Below are 17,789 nucleotides of genomic sequence, written 5' to 3' on the forward strand. Positions count from 1 at the left end.
CGACCGAATGGTGCCTTCTAAGCGTGTCCCCCAAAATGACAACACGCGTCGATTTTGTTTTTTATTGTATCGTTTCGACTTGAGCGAGTGATTGAGTGCGTTTGACAAAGATTAACGCGCGCGAAATCAGACAAAATGTATAATTAACAACATCACGAATAATCCACAAGCTCCGTCATTCATACTATATTCCCGTGCCTTAAGTCTTGCTGACTCTCCTGCGCGCTGTTTTGAGGTGTAATCTCACTAAATGAAGCTACAATAAGAGTCTGCTCTAACATAAATATGCGCGTAATGTTAGACTATGAGATGGCTTGCTGCCTATAAGGTCGAGCGATACCTCCTGACTCTCAAAGTATATTTTATGGGGACAAAAGTGAGTGCTTTTGAAAAGATTTAGGTCCGTATTCACAAACCAACCTCATACCTTCCTCAAGTTTTGCTTATAGATTTTGAACCTTTATTACGCATGATAAACAAATTTCTCCAGTATACCTTAAACAGTCTTGTCCTCATTTTTCACCTTATTGCCATTTTTGTGCCTTTATTACGCATGTAGAGAGTACAGGAAGTTGAGGAAAACGTGAGGTAAGGCTGAGGTTGGTTTGTGAATACAGGCCTTAGGATCAACTTAGACTAAATAAGTGTGCATTCTCTTAATTTTACAAACACTGATTTCGTTTATCACAATGAAGCCCTCATCGCTTACTTATATCCTGACATCTCAGCACATTTGGACCGAGAAACTCCCTCACTTCACACAGTAATACAAGTATCTTATTTTTTTTTCTTTCCTTCATGAGAGGTGAAGGGAGAGGAGAGAAAGAGAAATCGAACAAAGCACAACCTTGCTACAATCGTCGGGTGTTTGGGCGCATTTGCTTTTTTTTGGGGTGGGGGGGGTGGGGGGGGGTTGGGCTGTTCGAGGTTGGTGGAGCCATGGGACGGCATGCCGGAAATTGCTCGTTTGCCGCCTGGAATTGAACTTTCGAGGTCCAATAGGAGCGAGTAGGTTTGCCAGCAGCAGTTCCTCCGTAACGCGCTTACGCCACTTGTGTCCTGCCAAACACGCAGTGTTCTTTCTAGTTCTTTTTAGTGTCGGGTTACCTTACGGCTGGCGTTTACCTTATACTGCCCAAAGCAACGAACAGCAAAAAGCACACATTGCATCTAGCAAACATGTATACGCACCCTCCACACAAGGAAGGAATCGGTAGTGCTAATGCGAGCGTTCGCCTTCACTGCAACGTCAATGGTCCGCAGGAGAAGAAACAAGCAAGATAGAGGGCGCGTTGGAAGCCGAGACGTGATGTAGTTACACAGCCAAGAAGCAAAGATGAGCAAGTAAAGCAACGAGTGCCCACACTACAGGATTGAGTCGGGGTTTGTAGGAAGCGTTCGAAAAAAAAAACGTATAAGCAATACTTAGAAATAGCTAGAACGAAAAAGAAAGGAAGCTTGTTTGAAGAACGACGGGAGCGAATATCGGAAATCGGTATAAATGGAGATGCATGGTCAGCGCCGGAGCTCAGATCCTCGTCCAGCAGCGTTCTCAATCTGGCGGTCACTCGGTATAGGTGCGCTGGTCCTTCTCACGCGCGTATATAGCGATCGAGGAGCCCCCCGCCGGCTTACACACGTTGCAACGATTCTTCGTGCTCGCTCTCGCTCATTTTTTGTTTTGTATCTCGTGGCCTCCGAGTTCTTCAGCTTGCTACATCACTTAAGTCGGCTGTGGCTATCCATGGACCAGTGAGTGGGCGCGCGTGCCTATGGCAGCCTTTAAAACGCCGCAGGCGTTGCACCGCATCCTAATGGCCCCATAACCGAAACATCAAATGCTTCTGGGACGATGGCAATCGCAGGCTATGGAGGTATGGTTTCGATTTCTTAATGACTGGAATCTCGAGTATGTACCATGACGTAAAGATGTATGAAATAACGCTGGCGGTTTGGTACGACGTCCTGGTGTTTGGGCTCCGACAAAGTTTTCAGCTTGTAACTCGTCATAAGTCCTTTCCTTAACGCTGGCGCACAGCCACTATACCATGGGCGCTGCAAGCAGAGCCTCCTCCGAGTAACGCAGTCTTCGAGTTCGGGTAGGAGCAGACACTATCTCAAAGCCGACTCGGGCTCACACAGGCAGATCTGTTGTCATCACTATCGTCTCAATTAGACGCATGGTTATATATATTTTTAGGCCTGCCATCTATACATGCGAAACCTTTTGCCTTCGTAGTGTTTGTTGTTCTTTCCCAAAGTGTAGCGTTACATTACGGCGTTTCCCACTTTGTAAGAGTATTCTCTCTTCTAATTCGTCGCCTTTTCTCATTTCAGACCCTCGGCAGTGGTCGGAGATGGACGTGGCGAACTGGCTGAGCTGGGCGATTCGCGAGTTCAGCCTGGAAGGCGTCAACATGCCCACCTTTGCCATGAAGGGCAAGGACATGTGTGCACTCGGCAAGGATGCCTTCCTCGCAAGGTTTCCGCCCTTCATGGGCGACATCCTCTGGGAGCACCTGGACATTCTCGAAAAAGGTAGCTTTGCCTCTCGACTGGCTTCTCGTTCGATCGAAATCTGTCACCACGCAGAAACTGCCATAATGTTGACGTAGGTAACAGCATCGAGAGGGCTCTGTATTCGTATGGTGTTATCGATGGCACTCGAATATACAGGGAAGTTTTAAAAAAATGAAAGTGTTTACTGCCGACAGCCCTGACCCATTTAGCGGATGTCTTAAAGCTCCTTTATGTGCGGCAATTGACAAGTCATTCAAGATCCACATTAAGAGCTAAAGTAGATGGTCAGAACTTCTTACATCTATCTGTTGTTTGGCGCAAGGAAAGTGGCAAACTTGTCCCTTATATTGGACCGTTGCTGAATTAATTAGCATAATTGAATGAGTATTAGCTAGTCGACAAAGGCTCCCCCCCATAAATTTGTATAGTGGGGTAGTTTTATAGTGGATAGTTTTATAGTGTTTTTCAAAGATCTTAACAAATACCCCCCCCCCTTCCCTCAAAAGAAATTCCTGGCTACGGGCTTGCTTATAATGCATTTCTTTCTGCTTTAGCCAGATGAGAATAAAAATGAGTTGTAGATTTATATCGAAACATTTTTTTCTCATATGACGTTGTTCGAGAACCGTAAATGGGAGCTGCTGATATTTACATCGTACAAATTTAAACGCGAATGAATAGGTTCTTAGGTACGGCAGTGTTATTTCTAAGACGGGACGAAAGTTGTGTTCGTCAACAGCTGTGTTGAGCGAAGAGAGAGAAGAAATGTAGAAAAAGTAGGGATGGTAAATGCGTTGAGATTTGGGATGTAAACAAGCGGCTCGGTCAACAGCGTGCCGTGTGGTCAGCTCTATTTAAGACAGCCACGGGTGGTATAGCTCGTTTTTGAATAACCGCTTTGTGCAGGTATACCTCTGATTTTATATGAATCAGTGTTATTGGGAGTGCGCCCTCGTTTGTTCTTCACTTTCACAGCGAAAGCAGAGTTCGCTCAATCAGCCCCTCTGTTTGATCATGCAGTTTGTAGTGCATGATCATCATCATCATTTTTTCAACCACCGCGCCGCGCCTCTCGCGCAGCTGATGCGAGCTCGAGCTGCGCGAGGATTAGAACAAGTTAGCGCACTTGGTGTTTCGGACGTGGACAGCCACCGCGGCTCCGTTTGAGGCGTGGAATAAAGTGGCGAGAAAGAAGACACGACCACGTTGGCCGCCGTCTCGTCTACCTCTCAAGCTACAAGTTCTTTACATAAGACGTGCTATGCCTACAATCCGGCGAGGCGCGGATGGTAGGGATAGCACGTACACTTTCAGGAAGAGGAGCATGTGTTACTCTTTTCACGGAATCCCGATTAGCCACGTATATGTGCTCCGCCGCGGTGGTCTAGTGGCTAAGGTACTCGGCTGCTGACCCGCAGGTCGCGGGTTCGAATCCCGACTGCGGCGGCTGCATTTCCGATGGAGGCGGAAACTTTGTAGGCCCGTGTGCTCAGATTTGGGTGCGCGTTAAAGAACTCCAGGTGGTCTAAATTTCCGGAGCCCTCCACTACGGCGTCTCTCATAATCATGTGGTGGTTTTGGGACGTTAAACCCCACATATCAATCAATCAAAGCCACGTATATGACTCTTTGACGAGAGATATAAACTCTCTTTTGGGTAACAACTACTCTGCGACGAGAGTAAACTTGCCCCCAGAGACCACTGCCTTTAAAGAGATATATACATGGCAATTAGGTCTGTGCTAAAAAAAGTAAAAAAGGCTCTTTCTGAGAATACCCATGTGACACCCACTTGTCTTAGCCTATTTAAAGACTGGGTAATTAATTGATAACGGCTATCTGCAATGCTAGGAACATAGACGGTAAAAGGAAATCGTGTCGGGTTAAGGTATACCTGCACCACGCGCTGCCGTAGGGGTGTTCCACGATTTGGCGGCGCCGCCCACCCGGAGAGCAAATACGCCTCGCCCCGGGGCGGGCGATGCCGCGTAGGGGAGGGTCCCACGTGAGAGCGCGAGCACACAGAAAGCCCCCGTGTATGCATACGAAGTCCTCGCCGTGATGGAGCTGAAGAGTGTGGAAGAAAGAAGCCGCCGAGACTGGTTTGTGTGCGCGCGTGCGTGCTTACGAGGCTTCGGTCTGGTCATGCGACGCGACCGAGTGACTCATACACGGCCCTCGCGGTGACGACGGTTCGCTCTCGTATGTGTCGTGGGCGTCGCCAGTGATACGGAAAGCCTTTACACGGAGGCTCTGCAGCGTTCGCTATATACGTTGCAGTCAAAAATTTTGCCTCGCGTACTGACAAGCTTCGACCGGAGCTCGTCTTGTTCTGCAGAAATGGTTCCGCGCCATTCACTATTGAGAGAGCCTAAAAACGTGACGTCTGGTAACGTGTATTTAGGGCATGTCGAGTTTCAATAATGATTGATATGTGGGGTTTAACGTCCCAAAATCACCATATGATTATGAGAGACGCCGTAGTGGAGGGCTCCGGAAATTTTGACCACCCGGGGTTCTTTAACGTGCACCCAAATCTGAGCACACGGGCATGCAACATTTCCGCCTCCATCGGAAATGCAGCCGCCACAGCCGGGATTCGAACCCGCAACCTGCGGGTCAGCAGCCGAGTACCTTAGCCACTAGACCACCGCGGCGGGGCTGTCGAGTTTCAACGTGCTGATAGTTATAACGCGAGAACAGAACGTTGACACAGAGACAAGAAGAACACGGAGGACACGAGCGCTCGTGTCCTTCGTGTTCTTCTTGTCTCTGTGTCGTCCTTCTGTTCTCGCGTTATATCTATCGTCATGTCATACCAACTAGCCGAAGCTGCCACACTTCAACGTGCTATCGCATCTGTCGTCGTGGCCAGGCTCACTGAGTCTTTAAAAAAAGGAAGAGTCGTTTCACTCTTGTTCGTTATATTGGTATTTTATGATATTTTATTTTTATTTTATATCAACTTTTTCTCCTATGTCGTCAATATGAACTTGCGCAGCTATCAGAATATTTTTTTTTTCGTTGTAGCATACTGGGGGAACAGTTGCCTTGACATCCCAAACAGCGTTGCCAGCCAGATATCTTAATGCGGAGAACAAGTTACTTTGTAAAGGCACGAGTTCTTACAAGAGTCCCGGGTGCCACACCCGCACTGTTCTATGAAAGTTCTTGTCAAAAGCGTAATTGACAAGAATCTGACTTTGTTTCGAAGTATCACAAAAAATACTGATTAGCTTTTTTTTTCAGTTAGCGCTATGACGAAGTGACCTAGCTAGGGGGTGGTTATATGCCAACACCCAGCAACGGCCACCATTGCTGGGTGCTGGCATATGGCTCTCCGGACCCGTGCTTACCTATCTTCCCGAAATTTTTTTCGCTCTGAATACATAGTGCAGAAAGACGGCATGCCTGTCCAGCTCCCCCTTTTAAATCAAGGAGGCCCCTCCCCTTCTTTCCACCACAAAAATTCTGCATACGTGTGAAGTCCGCGGTTTGTGGTGCGTAAGCTTCAGCGAAGTCTCAACTGTCTGCATCGACAACGAAACAAAATACAATTTGTGGTATTTCCACAGTGGGTAATTAGAGCGTAAGAGCGGGCTTTTTATCGTGCGTCCGATTTGGATGGTGTCATTATAGGCCTGCAGCAATAACTACAGAGACAGAGAGAGAGAGAGAGAGAGAGAGAAAAACAACGCTTTCGAAGTAAAATCACATCCACTGAACCTCAAAGCGTGGCGTCATTTCTGGCCTCAAGAGATAAACCCACGCGAGCAGCAACTCCAGGTCCATGTACGCTGACACAGGAGCCACTCAAGTGTACGTGTCGCCCAAATTGAGTCACACACCCATGCCGTCGCTGATAAGCGGTCCGTTTGCAGAAACTTCCGTTCGTTGGAGACGGACTGGTTCGTCAGATAAGGAGCTGAGCGTTCTTGAAGCGCTCGCCACTGCTCAACGTATACATATATGCAGCGTTCAGTTAATGAAAACAAAAGTCGCATAACGGAGGGACTGTGTGGGTCCTACTGGAAGATGCTTAGATGCTACTGGAAGGTATATGGTTAGCTTTGGACATTTGGGTTACCAGCGTACTTAAGATGGTTGTATATGCCGTACATAGTGAACATATATATGGAGAAAAATGCTTCGCGCCTCTTTGGCCTTCAGAGTTTGTTCATGTAGCCACAGAGGGATCGTAAGTGTGCAGATGTGAATTCGGCATTCACACTTAATAATGAGGGACGATTAGGTGAGGATGCGCTAATCTGGCTGGCAAGAGCGCTTTTCGCACCATGAGCGACCGCTGTAAGTTGTACAGAGGACGGCGAACGCTATTGTCACTTAGAAGTGTGGCAGTTTGAGTTAGTTAGTATGACATAACGATAGTTATAGCACGAGAACAGAACGACGACAAAGAGAAAATATAGCGCTCGTGTCCTTCTTATCTCTTTGTCGTCGTTCTGTTCTCGCGCTATAACTATCGCTATTGTCACATTTGAAAATTGAGCCTCGCGTAATAGGGAGGCATACCCTCCGCATTTCGAAATGACCCAATGGCACGTGTCCAAAGCTCCTCAGGTTTTTCTCGTTCGTTGACCAACCGTCGTGTGTGGCCCCTTTGTTCTAGCCACGCATGCATACCAGAGGGGGGGGGGGGAGGAGCTTTCAAGAAAGTAAGTACTATCTGGTTCTGGAGACAAGAAGATTATACAGCGTCATTTGCGCATAATGAGGTAACGTACACTTGAATCAAGGCTTGGGCTTCACAGCTCACAGCTTGACGCTTTGGTTCGCCGGCGTAATATTTTTTTTTCTTTTTGAATGCCTGCTTTGTCAGATGTACGAAGCCTCACTTTGATGACGGCACCAAGTGCGTATGTATGTATGTGTATGTATGTATGTATGTATGTATGTATGTATGTATGTATGTATGTATGTATGTATGTATGTATGTATGTATGTATGTATGTATGTATGTATGTATGTATGTATGTGTATGTATGTATGTATGTATGTATGTATGTATGTATGTATGTATGTATGTATGTATGTATGTATGTATGTATGCTGGACACTTCCGGCGACTGCATTGGGGCTTGGGAAAGTTCGAGGCGTAAAACATACCAAACACTTCAATAAATATGTTTTGCAGACGTGGAATTTCATATACGTAGTCAACCAAACCAACGAAAACTTGTGCCTGGCGGATCACGTGAACATGAGCTCCGTCCGCAGCGGCGCTCCTCTCTGCTTGCTACGCGAAGGACGCCTCGCGCGAAAAGAAAAGAAAAATGCCCGGAGCAGCCAAACGAGCACAAACGACGTTTGGCTGCTCCGTTCGGTAAGCTGAAACACGTGTTTGTGAGCAGAAAAGCGAGCCGCCGCTATCGAAGGCCCTCGCGTGTGCCGGCGTCACAGGCACTCGGCAGTGTGAAGTGCACGAAACAAAGCTTCAAAATGGAAAAAAACCTTGACGGCTCTTGACTCGTTTGTCGAGGCCTGCGTACTGGTCGTATTCTGCGCCTAAACTGAACCATGCACGTTTGCTGCGTGGCGCCGTCGCCTGTCAGAGCGAAATGTCACCGTGGCTGCTTTCAAAAGCCGCCCACGTGGGGGGGCTCAAAGAGGTGCCGCACTTGGTGCTGTCCCCGGACGGCTCGCTTTCATGACGACCGCCGAACGAGGATTGATGGCCCGTCCCGTGCGGAGCGGTGGCGTGCCGCGGGAGCCGAGGAGACGTTACATTACTCGTCGTCAACTGCCGACGTGCTTTATCTTTGTTAGATACTGTGGAGGAACGACTCGTGTCAGCTGGCATGTTGTAGCGAGAGAGGAAGACGGGACGGCGGCCAACGTGGTCGTGTCGTTCTCTCGCCACTTTATTCCACGCCTCAAACGGAGCCGCGGTGGCTGTCCACGTCCGACACACCAAGTGCGCTAGCTCGTTCTAATCCTCGCGCAGCTCGAGCTAGCATCAGCTGCGCGAGAGGCGCGGCGCGGTCATTGAGAAATGATGATGATGATCATGCACTACAATGTATCTTCTTATTTGCCTTTCATGATTGCCGCCAAACGGTAGAGTAGGGAAGCGGGCATGCATAGGTTCGGCGTTGGGCCGATCCGCAAAATATTTCAGTGGAAAGAAGGAAGGACGGGTGGACGCAAACAGGCGGGACTCACAGGCTACCCTGTACTGGAAGAGAAAGTAAGGGGGATAAAATATATTAGAAGAGAGATGTTCCAAGAAAGAAATAGTGAGAAAAAAATGGGGAAGGAGGGAGGGAAGAGATTAGGAGAATACGATACTTGTTCGTGCGTTCGTGTGCGTGAAAAAGGAAGAAGCTGTTCACGGAAAAGGTGTTATCACACCCCATGTAGTAAGTTCTTTTATGGCGTTTCGGTTACTTGGATTATCTGGGAGTGTAACAGTCACCGTGTGAGAGGGTAAAAATTGTTTTTGTTTAGTTTTTTACAAGTGTATCCCTAAATTACGGTGCACTGAAGCGAAAGCTTTGTACGTCTTACGCAGTCGTGACCTTTGACGAAAGCCGGCGTCAACAAGAAAACGCTCCCCCCTCCTCCCCCCCCCCCCAAAAAAAAATCACCTGACCAACCGCGCCCCTCGTGGCGCACAACGCTATGAAACAAGCCAGAAACCAGCAATAAAAATGTGGACGCAACACGAAATGACGGAACAAGAGAAGCGCACGAAATGAGGAACAGTGACAAGTTGATTCACAGCTTAATTGTGTGTATACTAGAACACGTAAGGTTCCGGTCACATATGGAGTAAATTAAGATTACGATAGCGTTGAATGAAATAAACTGACGATGACAGCGGACTTGGAGCTTTCTGCTGGGCGTGTCGCAAATGATGACCAAACGACACGCCCAAGAAACACAGTATACTGAAATACTGGCCGTTGTGATCACGACTGTGCGTTTCTTGTGTTGTGCGTTTTTATGCGCCCACATCTTAGTGTTGTTCCCATTTTTTTTTGTTCCCGCCAACACCTGTTTCTGATAAAACAATTGATCCCGACTACTCAAGGCTGTTCTCGTAGCAAACACTGCCGTTGTTATGATACAATAACAGTGTCAGCGGGAACGAAGTCGGCAGCAGCGACAGGTGGAAGCCAAGAAAGCTACCTCGCAGACATTGCGTGGCGGCGAAGCACTGCGGTGATCTTGAACCTGACACACATTGTAGCGCGGGCGTCCACCGCGTGTCGCGTGACACAGAGAACTTGAACTTTGCCGCGCCTGTGGTGGAAAGGCAGCAGGGCCATCGGGCGTCTTGAGACCGATTCAAGGACTGCGCAGTGGCGCTCGTTAGGAAAAAAATGGCGGTGACCCTGAGTGGCGGAACGGCAGCGCGAATATAATGCTTCTTTTGCTTCGCGTATCATTAGGCGCAAATGCTGTTTTCCCTCGGAAAAGAGAGAGAGAGAGCGGCAAACCTTACGTAACGCTCCAGGCGCGCTGCTTCGCCTCGCGTCCACGACGGAGGCCTTCGGCGATATCGCCCGGCAGCACGCGTGAATTGTTGTCGCACTTAAGCGTTTTTTAATATACCTCTTTTCAATCTAGCTTGGCAGGGAACAAGTGCGCGGAAACCCTCGGAAAGGCTGCAGATCACTGTGAGCCGTTTGTTTATGAAAGCGCGCAGGTCGTCGGCAACGTTTGATTTTGAGTGCTTTCTTGCCTTGTACCTTCTTACCACTAGCAACACTTTTTGGTCCCTTCGAATACTTGGACAAAAGAAAAAAAAACGATTTCCTATTAAGAAAAACGGGCGACAAGCAAGGGTTTTATTGCGTCAACTATTTCGAATATTCGTGCTCATGTTGCAGTGACTTAGGAATGGTGACTGCCGACAATTTGGATAGGTTGACGTGTTGTCCTGTGTGTTGACTAACACAATTCGTTCAGCCTTAGCTTTAGCGCAGTTTTTCGCCAGGCCAATGAACTGTGGTCACGAAAACGTTGCTTCGATGGTCACATCCTACTTGTTGAACGGCGTGTATACTCCGCTTCAGCAGCCCGTGATTTTGGCCACTGTTTTACTTGTGGGGCGTATATATACACTATCAAGGCCGTTCATTCCGGGTAATACCTTATATTGGGCAGCTACTTCCTATTGGTCAGCGAACTAGCTCTAATCAAGAAACGGTGCGCACGCAAACTTCTCCATTTCTACTACTACTTCACTACGCGTCGCATCGGAAGCAAGGACAACTAGTGCCGCGGTAATGGCCCCGTTATACAAGAACTCCCCTTCCCGTCACTCGGCCCCGGAAAACAAGAGTAATCGACCTTGGCAATATCCCTGACATTCTTTTCTCTCCAATTCGTCAGCCGCTCGTTGCGCTCCGAAAAAAGCAACACAATTTGGGCTTTCCCTTTCTTGCCCTTTAATGTGCGCCAAGCGAGTGGTTTCAAGGCCGGGAGGGGGAGGCGACGTCGTTCCGCACTGCTCTCTTTCGGCCACCGCCGCTGCTCAAGGTGTTTCCACCTCGCAAGCTGCCAAGGCGCCTGCCGTCGCACGTGTTGAGTGGCCGCGGATCGCGCCGTGATTTGCTCCGCGTAGCCGCTTTCTTTTTTAGGTCACTCCTCCTCTCTCTCGCGCACGCCGCGTAGCACCGCGCCACACCTCCTCTCTTAATTTCCAAACCTACCGTTGGACGTCCTTGATGCGCTCCGAGCGCCGACTGTACGTTAGACAGTGGTGGTTTAAATAAAGGCGCTCGTTTGGACTACCCCCTCTCCGCACGCCGTGCCAAACGCTTGGTGACGTGGCTTCGCTATCGAGCAGGCAAGGAAGTAAGACATGTAATCCCTTACGTGTGATGCACACGGACGCGCTCTTCATCGCATTCAAAGGCACGCGCCATTGCGCTGTCGTGTCACGTTTTCGACTCCCCTGTCCCTCGCCTCGATTTTTTTTTTATCTATGGGAACAGAACGCGCTTGCTTGCATGCACACAACTGGCCCTGAGCACACACAGCGCGTGGCGTTTTCATGATTCTCGTTACGAAGTGCCTAATTGGAAAAGACCTTCCACGGCTCAAGCGATGCGCTATCGCTCTGGGAATGCTGTGCTCGCATATATATTGCTTCACATCGCTTGGGACAGGTGACGAAATGACGGCCGGGCACTAATACCGCTGCTGTCTGTTGGCGAGGTTTCACTCTTTTCGAAAGGGCCATTTCCATGGTGCGGAGATGGTCATAGAAACGATATGTATGCGCAGCCCTACTATTTTTCAACGCCTTCGTCTGCGCCTTACCGCCAGAGGGCGATCAAATAGAAACACCGAATTCGCAATGAGATGAAATCTCGGATCTCGTTGATTATTTTTTGATAATTTGTTGCATGCACCATCACTGGCCCACACCCCACGTCATAGGTTAGCCGGTATGTCGGACAGTGACAAAGCCTCCCTCCATCAAAACAAATAGAGAGAGAGAGAAATAGAGAAGAAATTAATACTAAATTTGCTCAGAGCAATCATATAGTATCCCTCCCGACTGCATCTTTGCACAGTTGTTACATGTCTGTAGGAGTAGTTTTGTGTGTTCATGGGTATGGTGTATGGACTGACACCTTGAATACGATCGCAGCGAAACACGGAGAGATTAAGTTGCATCCCGTACAAGACTTCATAACATGTCGTGCCCCACCCCCCCACCCCCGTTTTCGTCTAACAACGGAGCACTTGCATTGTAATTTGTGGGATGATATGCTCATAAGCGTCAAAGGGAGCTCAACAAGAGCACACGCGAGACACGGCGCCTTTCTGTCACAAAGTAGTCCGGATGCCGACGCAACTATCCTCCTCCTCCTTTTCCTCAGTGCTCATTGGGAGCGAGGCTGCGCTCGAACCATTAGCTCTGCCGCCTTCATATGCACGCAAGTACAAGCCCGTACAGTGGTGAAAAAGCAGATGAGGATGATGGCACAAACCAAGAGTAAATACTCGAGCATATCGAAACAATACAATTGAAAGAAAAAACAAAAACTTCTGCATGCACGCAGCCTGGAATCGCGCGACTACCCGCATGGGCGGTGCAAAGTACGAAAGGTGGCGGTACGGAAAGATATGAAAGCCAACTAATAAGCGCTTCAACGCACAGACAAAAGAGGCTTCCGAGCTTTTTTGCTACAGGGGCGAACCATAGCTGTGGTGGCGCCGACCGCATATCCGCGCCTGCCGCAGAGAATATATACGCGGTCACGCTCAAGTTGGCAGTGTAGCGGCGGGGATACGCGCATGCGTGTTATGACCCGAACTGCGGCGAACGCCCCTTGGGTGCGCTACCGTCAGCGGTGCAGAGAGGCGACGTGCATGCGCCGAGCCGAAAAGCGGGGCATCCTGTATTTTGTCAGATCGAGGAATGCCATTGTGCGAGCGAGCGAGTCCTGCGATGCACACCGCTCTCTCTCTCTCGCCCTCGCCGTTTCCTTCCTCCTCTCACAGTCTCGCTCAGCTGCCACTACCCGCGTGACAGAACGCGACCAAGTCAACAGAGTGCTCGGTGCGCAATTAGGCTTCGAAAACTGTACGTTTCGTTAAGAGAGTTTGTTCAGTCAAAGTTTTGTTGGTGCAGCATCCATTGACAACTAGCTGACCATGCGTAACGCTTAGGAGCTCACTTTAATAGGGGGTGTCTGCTGAAAATTTTAAACCTCGCGTACTCGCTTACGCTAGAAAGAGTCAGAATTGCGTAACCGTAAAGTGCTTACGATGGAAATATTACTAACTTAACAGTGTTCAAATATTCTAAAGAAAGCCGTCATGCTATGAGGAAGGCAGCGCACAGCGTAATGGTAAAAACCTCGCAGTTGGATATTCCGGATGCTCCTTTCGCAAGGAGCGACAAGGAATCCCCTCCTGCCGAGCACTGCCGCCTTTGAAGAGGCTTTTGTGCCTTGCTTGCGCGTCTTGAGGAGAAACAAACTCAAGCAGTGAAGGCCGTGCGGATACAGTGCTTCTTTCGTCCACACTACACGGAACGCTTGATTGTGGATTTCACGCAAGGCCTATTTTTTTGCGAGTATACACAGAACTTTTTGAACTGCGGAAGCCGGCCGAAATCCGAGTGATCTTTTTCCACTATACGAACAGTCTACCGTGCGCAAAACCGTGCACACACACGTTTTTAAGCGCCGTAAACGCATTCCCCAGCAGTCTTACACTTTGCGCGTTGCCACGACCGTCGTTCTGACTTCCTTGCTTACCTGAAACGTCTCAGACACAAAATGCGCGATATGTTAGATCGTTTGTCTCGCCCGAACAGCATTTGCCAACGCTTGTATACCCTATAGTATATTCCCTGCTGTGGCATTCTAAGTGTAATGCGGCGTCTTTATCTCCGTGGCGTCTACATCTTTCTTTCCTTTTTTTTTTCGCCCCATCAGCTGAGCACGATCAAGGTTGGTGCCATTAACCATTGTTCCTTTCGCTGTATACGGGAGGTCGGCCTTAAAGACGTCATTGCCGCCGCTACAGTCCTCCAGTGCTGGCGGTTGTTTTTCATCGAAGGCGAACCACACCGCGCGCGTTGTCCCCGAGGACGAAGAAGAAGAGCCCTTCTTTTCCCACTTGCGCCAAAGCTGAGCACCGGGAGCGCCGAAGATCGCGCCGCGATTGACCGTGAAGCAACGGCGCACCTGCACGAATGGCGCAGCAGCTGATGTCCACTCGGGACGATCATTCTCACTGCCTGGACACCGTGCATTTTTTATTTTGTGTGTGTGTGTTCTCACTCCGAGTCCTCACAGATTGCCCGTCCTTGCGAAGAAAAGCGGCTTTCTTTAGCTCGCCCGTGTCCAACGATAAAGCACCACCGGAGCGACTAACGATCGCACCTCCGCGAGAAGACCTTGTGGGCGGGCGCCGTCAGGTATATTGCCGCGTTTCGCACCTATCGCTGTCGTGTGTCGATTGTTTCTCTAATTGCCTGCCACGTGGTGTCTTGCGTTCCTTATTCTTCCTTTGTTGTGTGCTGGAACGTATGCCTTGATAGGGCGTGGACAGAGTTAGTGCTGTATACGAAAAACTTTAAAATTCGTTTGTCGTTTAGCATTTCAGCATTCTGACAGAGCGTGGTGTACAAACGCTGCCGCACTTCCATGTCGGCTAGCAACGGTATTGTATGAACGCTATGAGAACAAGGCCGACCTATCTTCCTTCTAATAAATTATATATCTCTCTCCCTATAAGTGCTGTACATACTGAGTTGACTTGGAAGCCTATAGTGCACTGGTTTTGTATAATTAGGCAGACGACCAAAAACACGGTGATTAAAGGAAGAAAAATAAACGCCTATCTGCGACAAATGCATTTCGTTAAATTAGATTGATATCCGAGTAATTGCTTAAACGGGCCGTAATTATACAAGTAACAACAAATTTTGCTTGCCGTGCGCGCTTTTGTATTCGCTAAACCTGAGAACCGGCCTATATGCAATTAGGTGTGCTGAACAACAGATTGTTACGGCACCTGTAACAATATGCGACTAACGCCATGGGGGTACGGACGTAGCACGTGATCGAGCTACTTGTATAGCACTTTGTCGTAGCTACGCTGATTAAGAGCGTCAGAGCTGAACGCCGTTTCGAGATACTCGGCGACAGCGGAGAGAAGGGCATCGCACAAGACAAAAGGCCAGCATCGCGCCGCGTGGACGAAAAAAAGAGAAGTTTGCGACATCGAGAAATAATCATGCAAGGGGGGGTGGGGAGAAAACGAAATAATAAGGGGGCAGAAATAAGCCGACCCAGGCCGCATGTGGGTGCGCGAAACAACAAGAGGGGAACAGCAGAAGAGAGAAAAAAAAGCAAAAAAATGAGTGCGGCACACGAACGCGCCGAAACAAGGCAGCCATCCGAGCGTGGCACCCCTCCGCCCGTCCCCGCTGAGCCAATGAGCAGCGGACCGGGCCGTTCCCGCCGTGGGACCTTACCTGAATCCGCCATTCACGTCGACGGCTCCCGCACGCCGTCCTTCCAGCCTTCAGCCACCGCTACGCGCGTCGTCAACGCGACGTGTTCCGCGCGCTCGGGGTGTCCTGTCCGACGGAGCTGTCTGATGTGCCGCCGAGGGCGTGACAACGCGCTGCACGCAGGCCCCCAACATTCCTGAACAGAAGAGATCCACTACATGGACTTTGAGACTCTGACGTCGTCGCTCTTCTGGCCAAGTGGTCGCAATGGTCTTAAGGGCGTCTGACTTGGCGACTACATCGCTCTGCAGTTGTTGGTCACGAGACTGAAACTCTATTCTGAAGACCAGGCACCAGGCTGTTGACAGAACTCCTGTAGTCCTTGGCACGACCCCACAAACTATTCACGGCTGTCACGAACAAATTTCTCGAACCAGACTTGCGGACGGATCTTCAAGTATCCATACTAGAGGCATCCACAGGAGGAGTCCAACAAGTGCCGATGAGTAAGGCAGGGACAGTCTTGATGTCCACACTTCTTCCTCGAGGCACGTGGTGACCCCAGGTTGTGTTCTCGACGTGTGTCCTGGTGAGCATTTCGAAGACGACGGCCGGCGATAGTCCAAGCTGGGTGATTCGGCGCTGCTTCGGTCGCTGCTTCTCCAGAGCCCGGCTCCACCACCGGCCGCTGCGTGCAACCGGGCTGCGGTCGACTGTGCTTCTGGCGTCCTTCCCGGACGCATCCTGGCTCCGACGCATCCGACGACCCCGGGCGCCATAATAGCGACGTTCTGCCAACTTCCGACCGGCAGCAGCCCCAAGCTCTTCCTCTCGGGCGCCAGACTGCGTAAGTCGCCATCCGCCCCCGGGCGTCCGCATCCTCCCGCCGCATCCCATGTATAGGCGTCAGAAAGAGAACAGAAAGAGAAGGGGCGGCTTTCCGTTTTCCTGTGCTCTCTGGCGGACGTTTTTAATCGGTTCCGACGACTCCTGGCCCTTTGTTCGATGCGCAGAGGGGGGTCTTCCGCTGCGACAGCAGCAACAGCTTGGCTGTTCTGTCTCCGCGCGCTATGTACGTGGACACATCTACGCTTCCGCAGTCGCAATGAAGCTGTCGTACATGCAAATCTGGCGTTCAAAGCTCCTAAGCTTACGCGGCTGGCATATAGGGTCGATCTAACCACCAGACACCAAAGCCATGCCGAGCGGGTTCCATACCACGTGCAATCGCCGCCTAAAAGCTCCGAGATAGTCATCTGTTCTATTTACTTATCTTCTGCGGAAAGCTATACCATTGATAGCAGGCGTTCTAAAGCAGGTGTTAACCTCACTTTCGCACTTCTGTCATAGATAACTACAGGGCGGACAAAAAGGCAGCGATAATAGCGCACGACTGGTGCATCACACCGCTGACCAAGTCGATATTGCCGCTCCATGTCACTCAGTAAGACGCAGTGTTTAGGATCAAAACTGAGCTCTGATGAGCGTGAGCTGTGATACAAGTGTAATGCACCCTCTTTTATGTCTTATCTTCCATACGCTGGGCCTTCGGTTATATCTTATCAGCCTTCATGTTTGTTTCCTACGACGAAAAGCACGGCGTCGACTCCCTATATCCTCCATCGTGGGCGCAGTGTTTTTTCCTTTGCCGGGTAGCATCGCGTCGGCAGGTTGCGAACATGGTTGCCAGGTGACCTGCCAGTCCGGAAATGGGCCAAAAATGCCGCGCCGTAAACAGCCGCAAGTGCGTTCCACGATCCCTCCGATAGGTTGCTGTACGACAGACAGGGAGTGAATGTAAACGCCTGTGTCAGTGTTCACGAGTGGGCTCCATATCCCAATGCTGAGCTGCAAATTTGCGCACTCTGGTAATAGATCGAATCGAGGCGTCCTGGAAGAATGGCTGTTCATTGACCGCCGGCGAACGAGGTATACGTACCATGAGTTTTTTTTTCGTTTTGTTTAGATTTGACTCACTATATTCATTATTTTAGTTGGTCGTGTGATTTCGAGCGTGGTCAGTACAAACTCAGCACATTTTGTAAATCAGGAAAGCAGTTTCTAGCGGCCCGGCAAGTGTAGCCCTGGGCGACGATGTTGATACCGCGCTCACATCTCCCTGAAGTTTGAATGAATTATGTTTGCTTCTACATGCCGGCATAGTTTTCTGAAAACATACCTCAGACGCCGTGTATACGGAAATTATAATTGTGCGTCTTAGCATTGATGTGAGCGTCAACGTAGAAAATGATCTTATCAAAACCTAGAAGTGAAATTTCGATTGCCTTATACGTGAGCAGCATTCTAGTCTATACCA

At 49.6% G+C, this 17,789-nt stretch overlaps 1 protein-coding gene and 1 long non-coding RNA gene across 6 annotated transcripts in view; one reads left to right on the forward strand and one right to left on the reverse strand.

Moving 5' to 3' along the window:
* Positions 1–17,789, forward strand: part of LOC119171764 (ETS transcription factor pointed) — a 198,151-nt gene that overhangs the window by 156,112 nt on the left and 24,250 nt on the right. For all 5 annotated transcript variants that reach the window (XM_037422593.2, XM_037422594.2, XM_037422595.2 and 2 more), the window contains one exon: positions 2,338–2,538. In XM_037422593.2, coding sequence (XP_037278490.1) covers positions 2,338–2,538 — 201 coding nt within the window. The remainder of the gene's footprint in view (positions 1–2,337; positions 2,539–17,789) is intronic.
* Positions 1–17,789, reverse strand: part of LOC119171765 (uncharacterized) — a 42,061-nt gene that overhangs the window by 17,236 nt on the left and 7,036 nt on the right. The gene's annotated exons all lie outside the window — the stretch shown is intronic.

This window comes from Rhipicephalus microplus, chromosome 4 (assembly GCF_043290135.1).
Source record: "Rhipicephalus microplus isolate Deutch F79 chromosome 4, USDA_Rmic, whole genome shotgun sequence".
In the NCBI taxonomy this organism is placed as follows: Eukaryota; Metazoa; Arthropoda; class Arachnida; order Ixodida; family Ixodidae; genus Rhipicephalus; species Rhipicephalus microplus.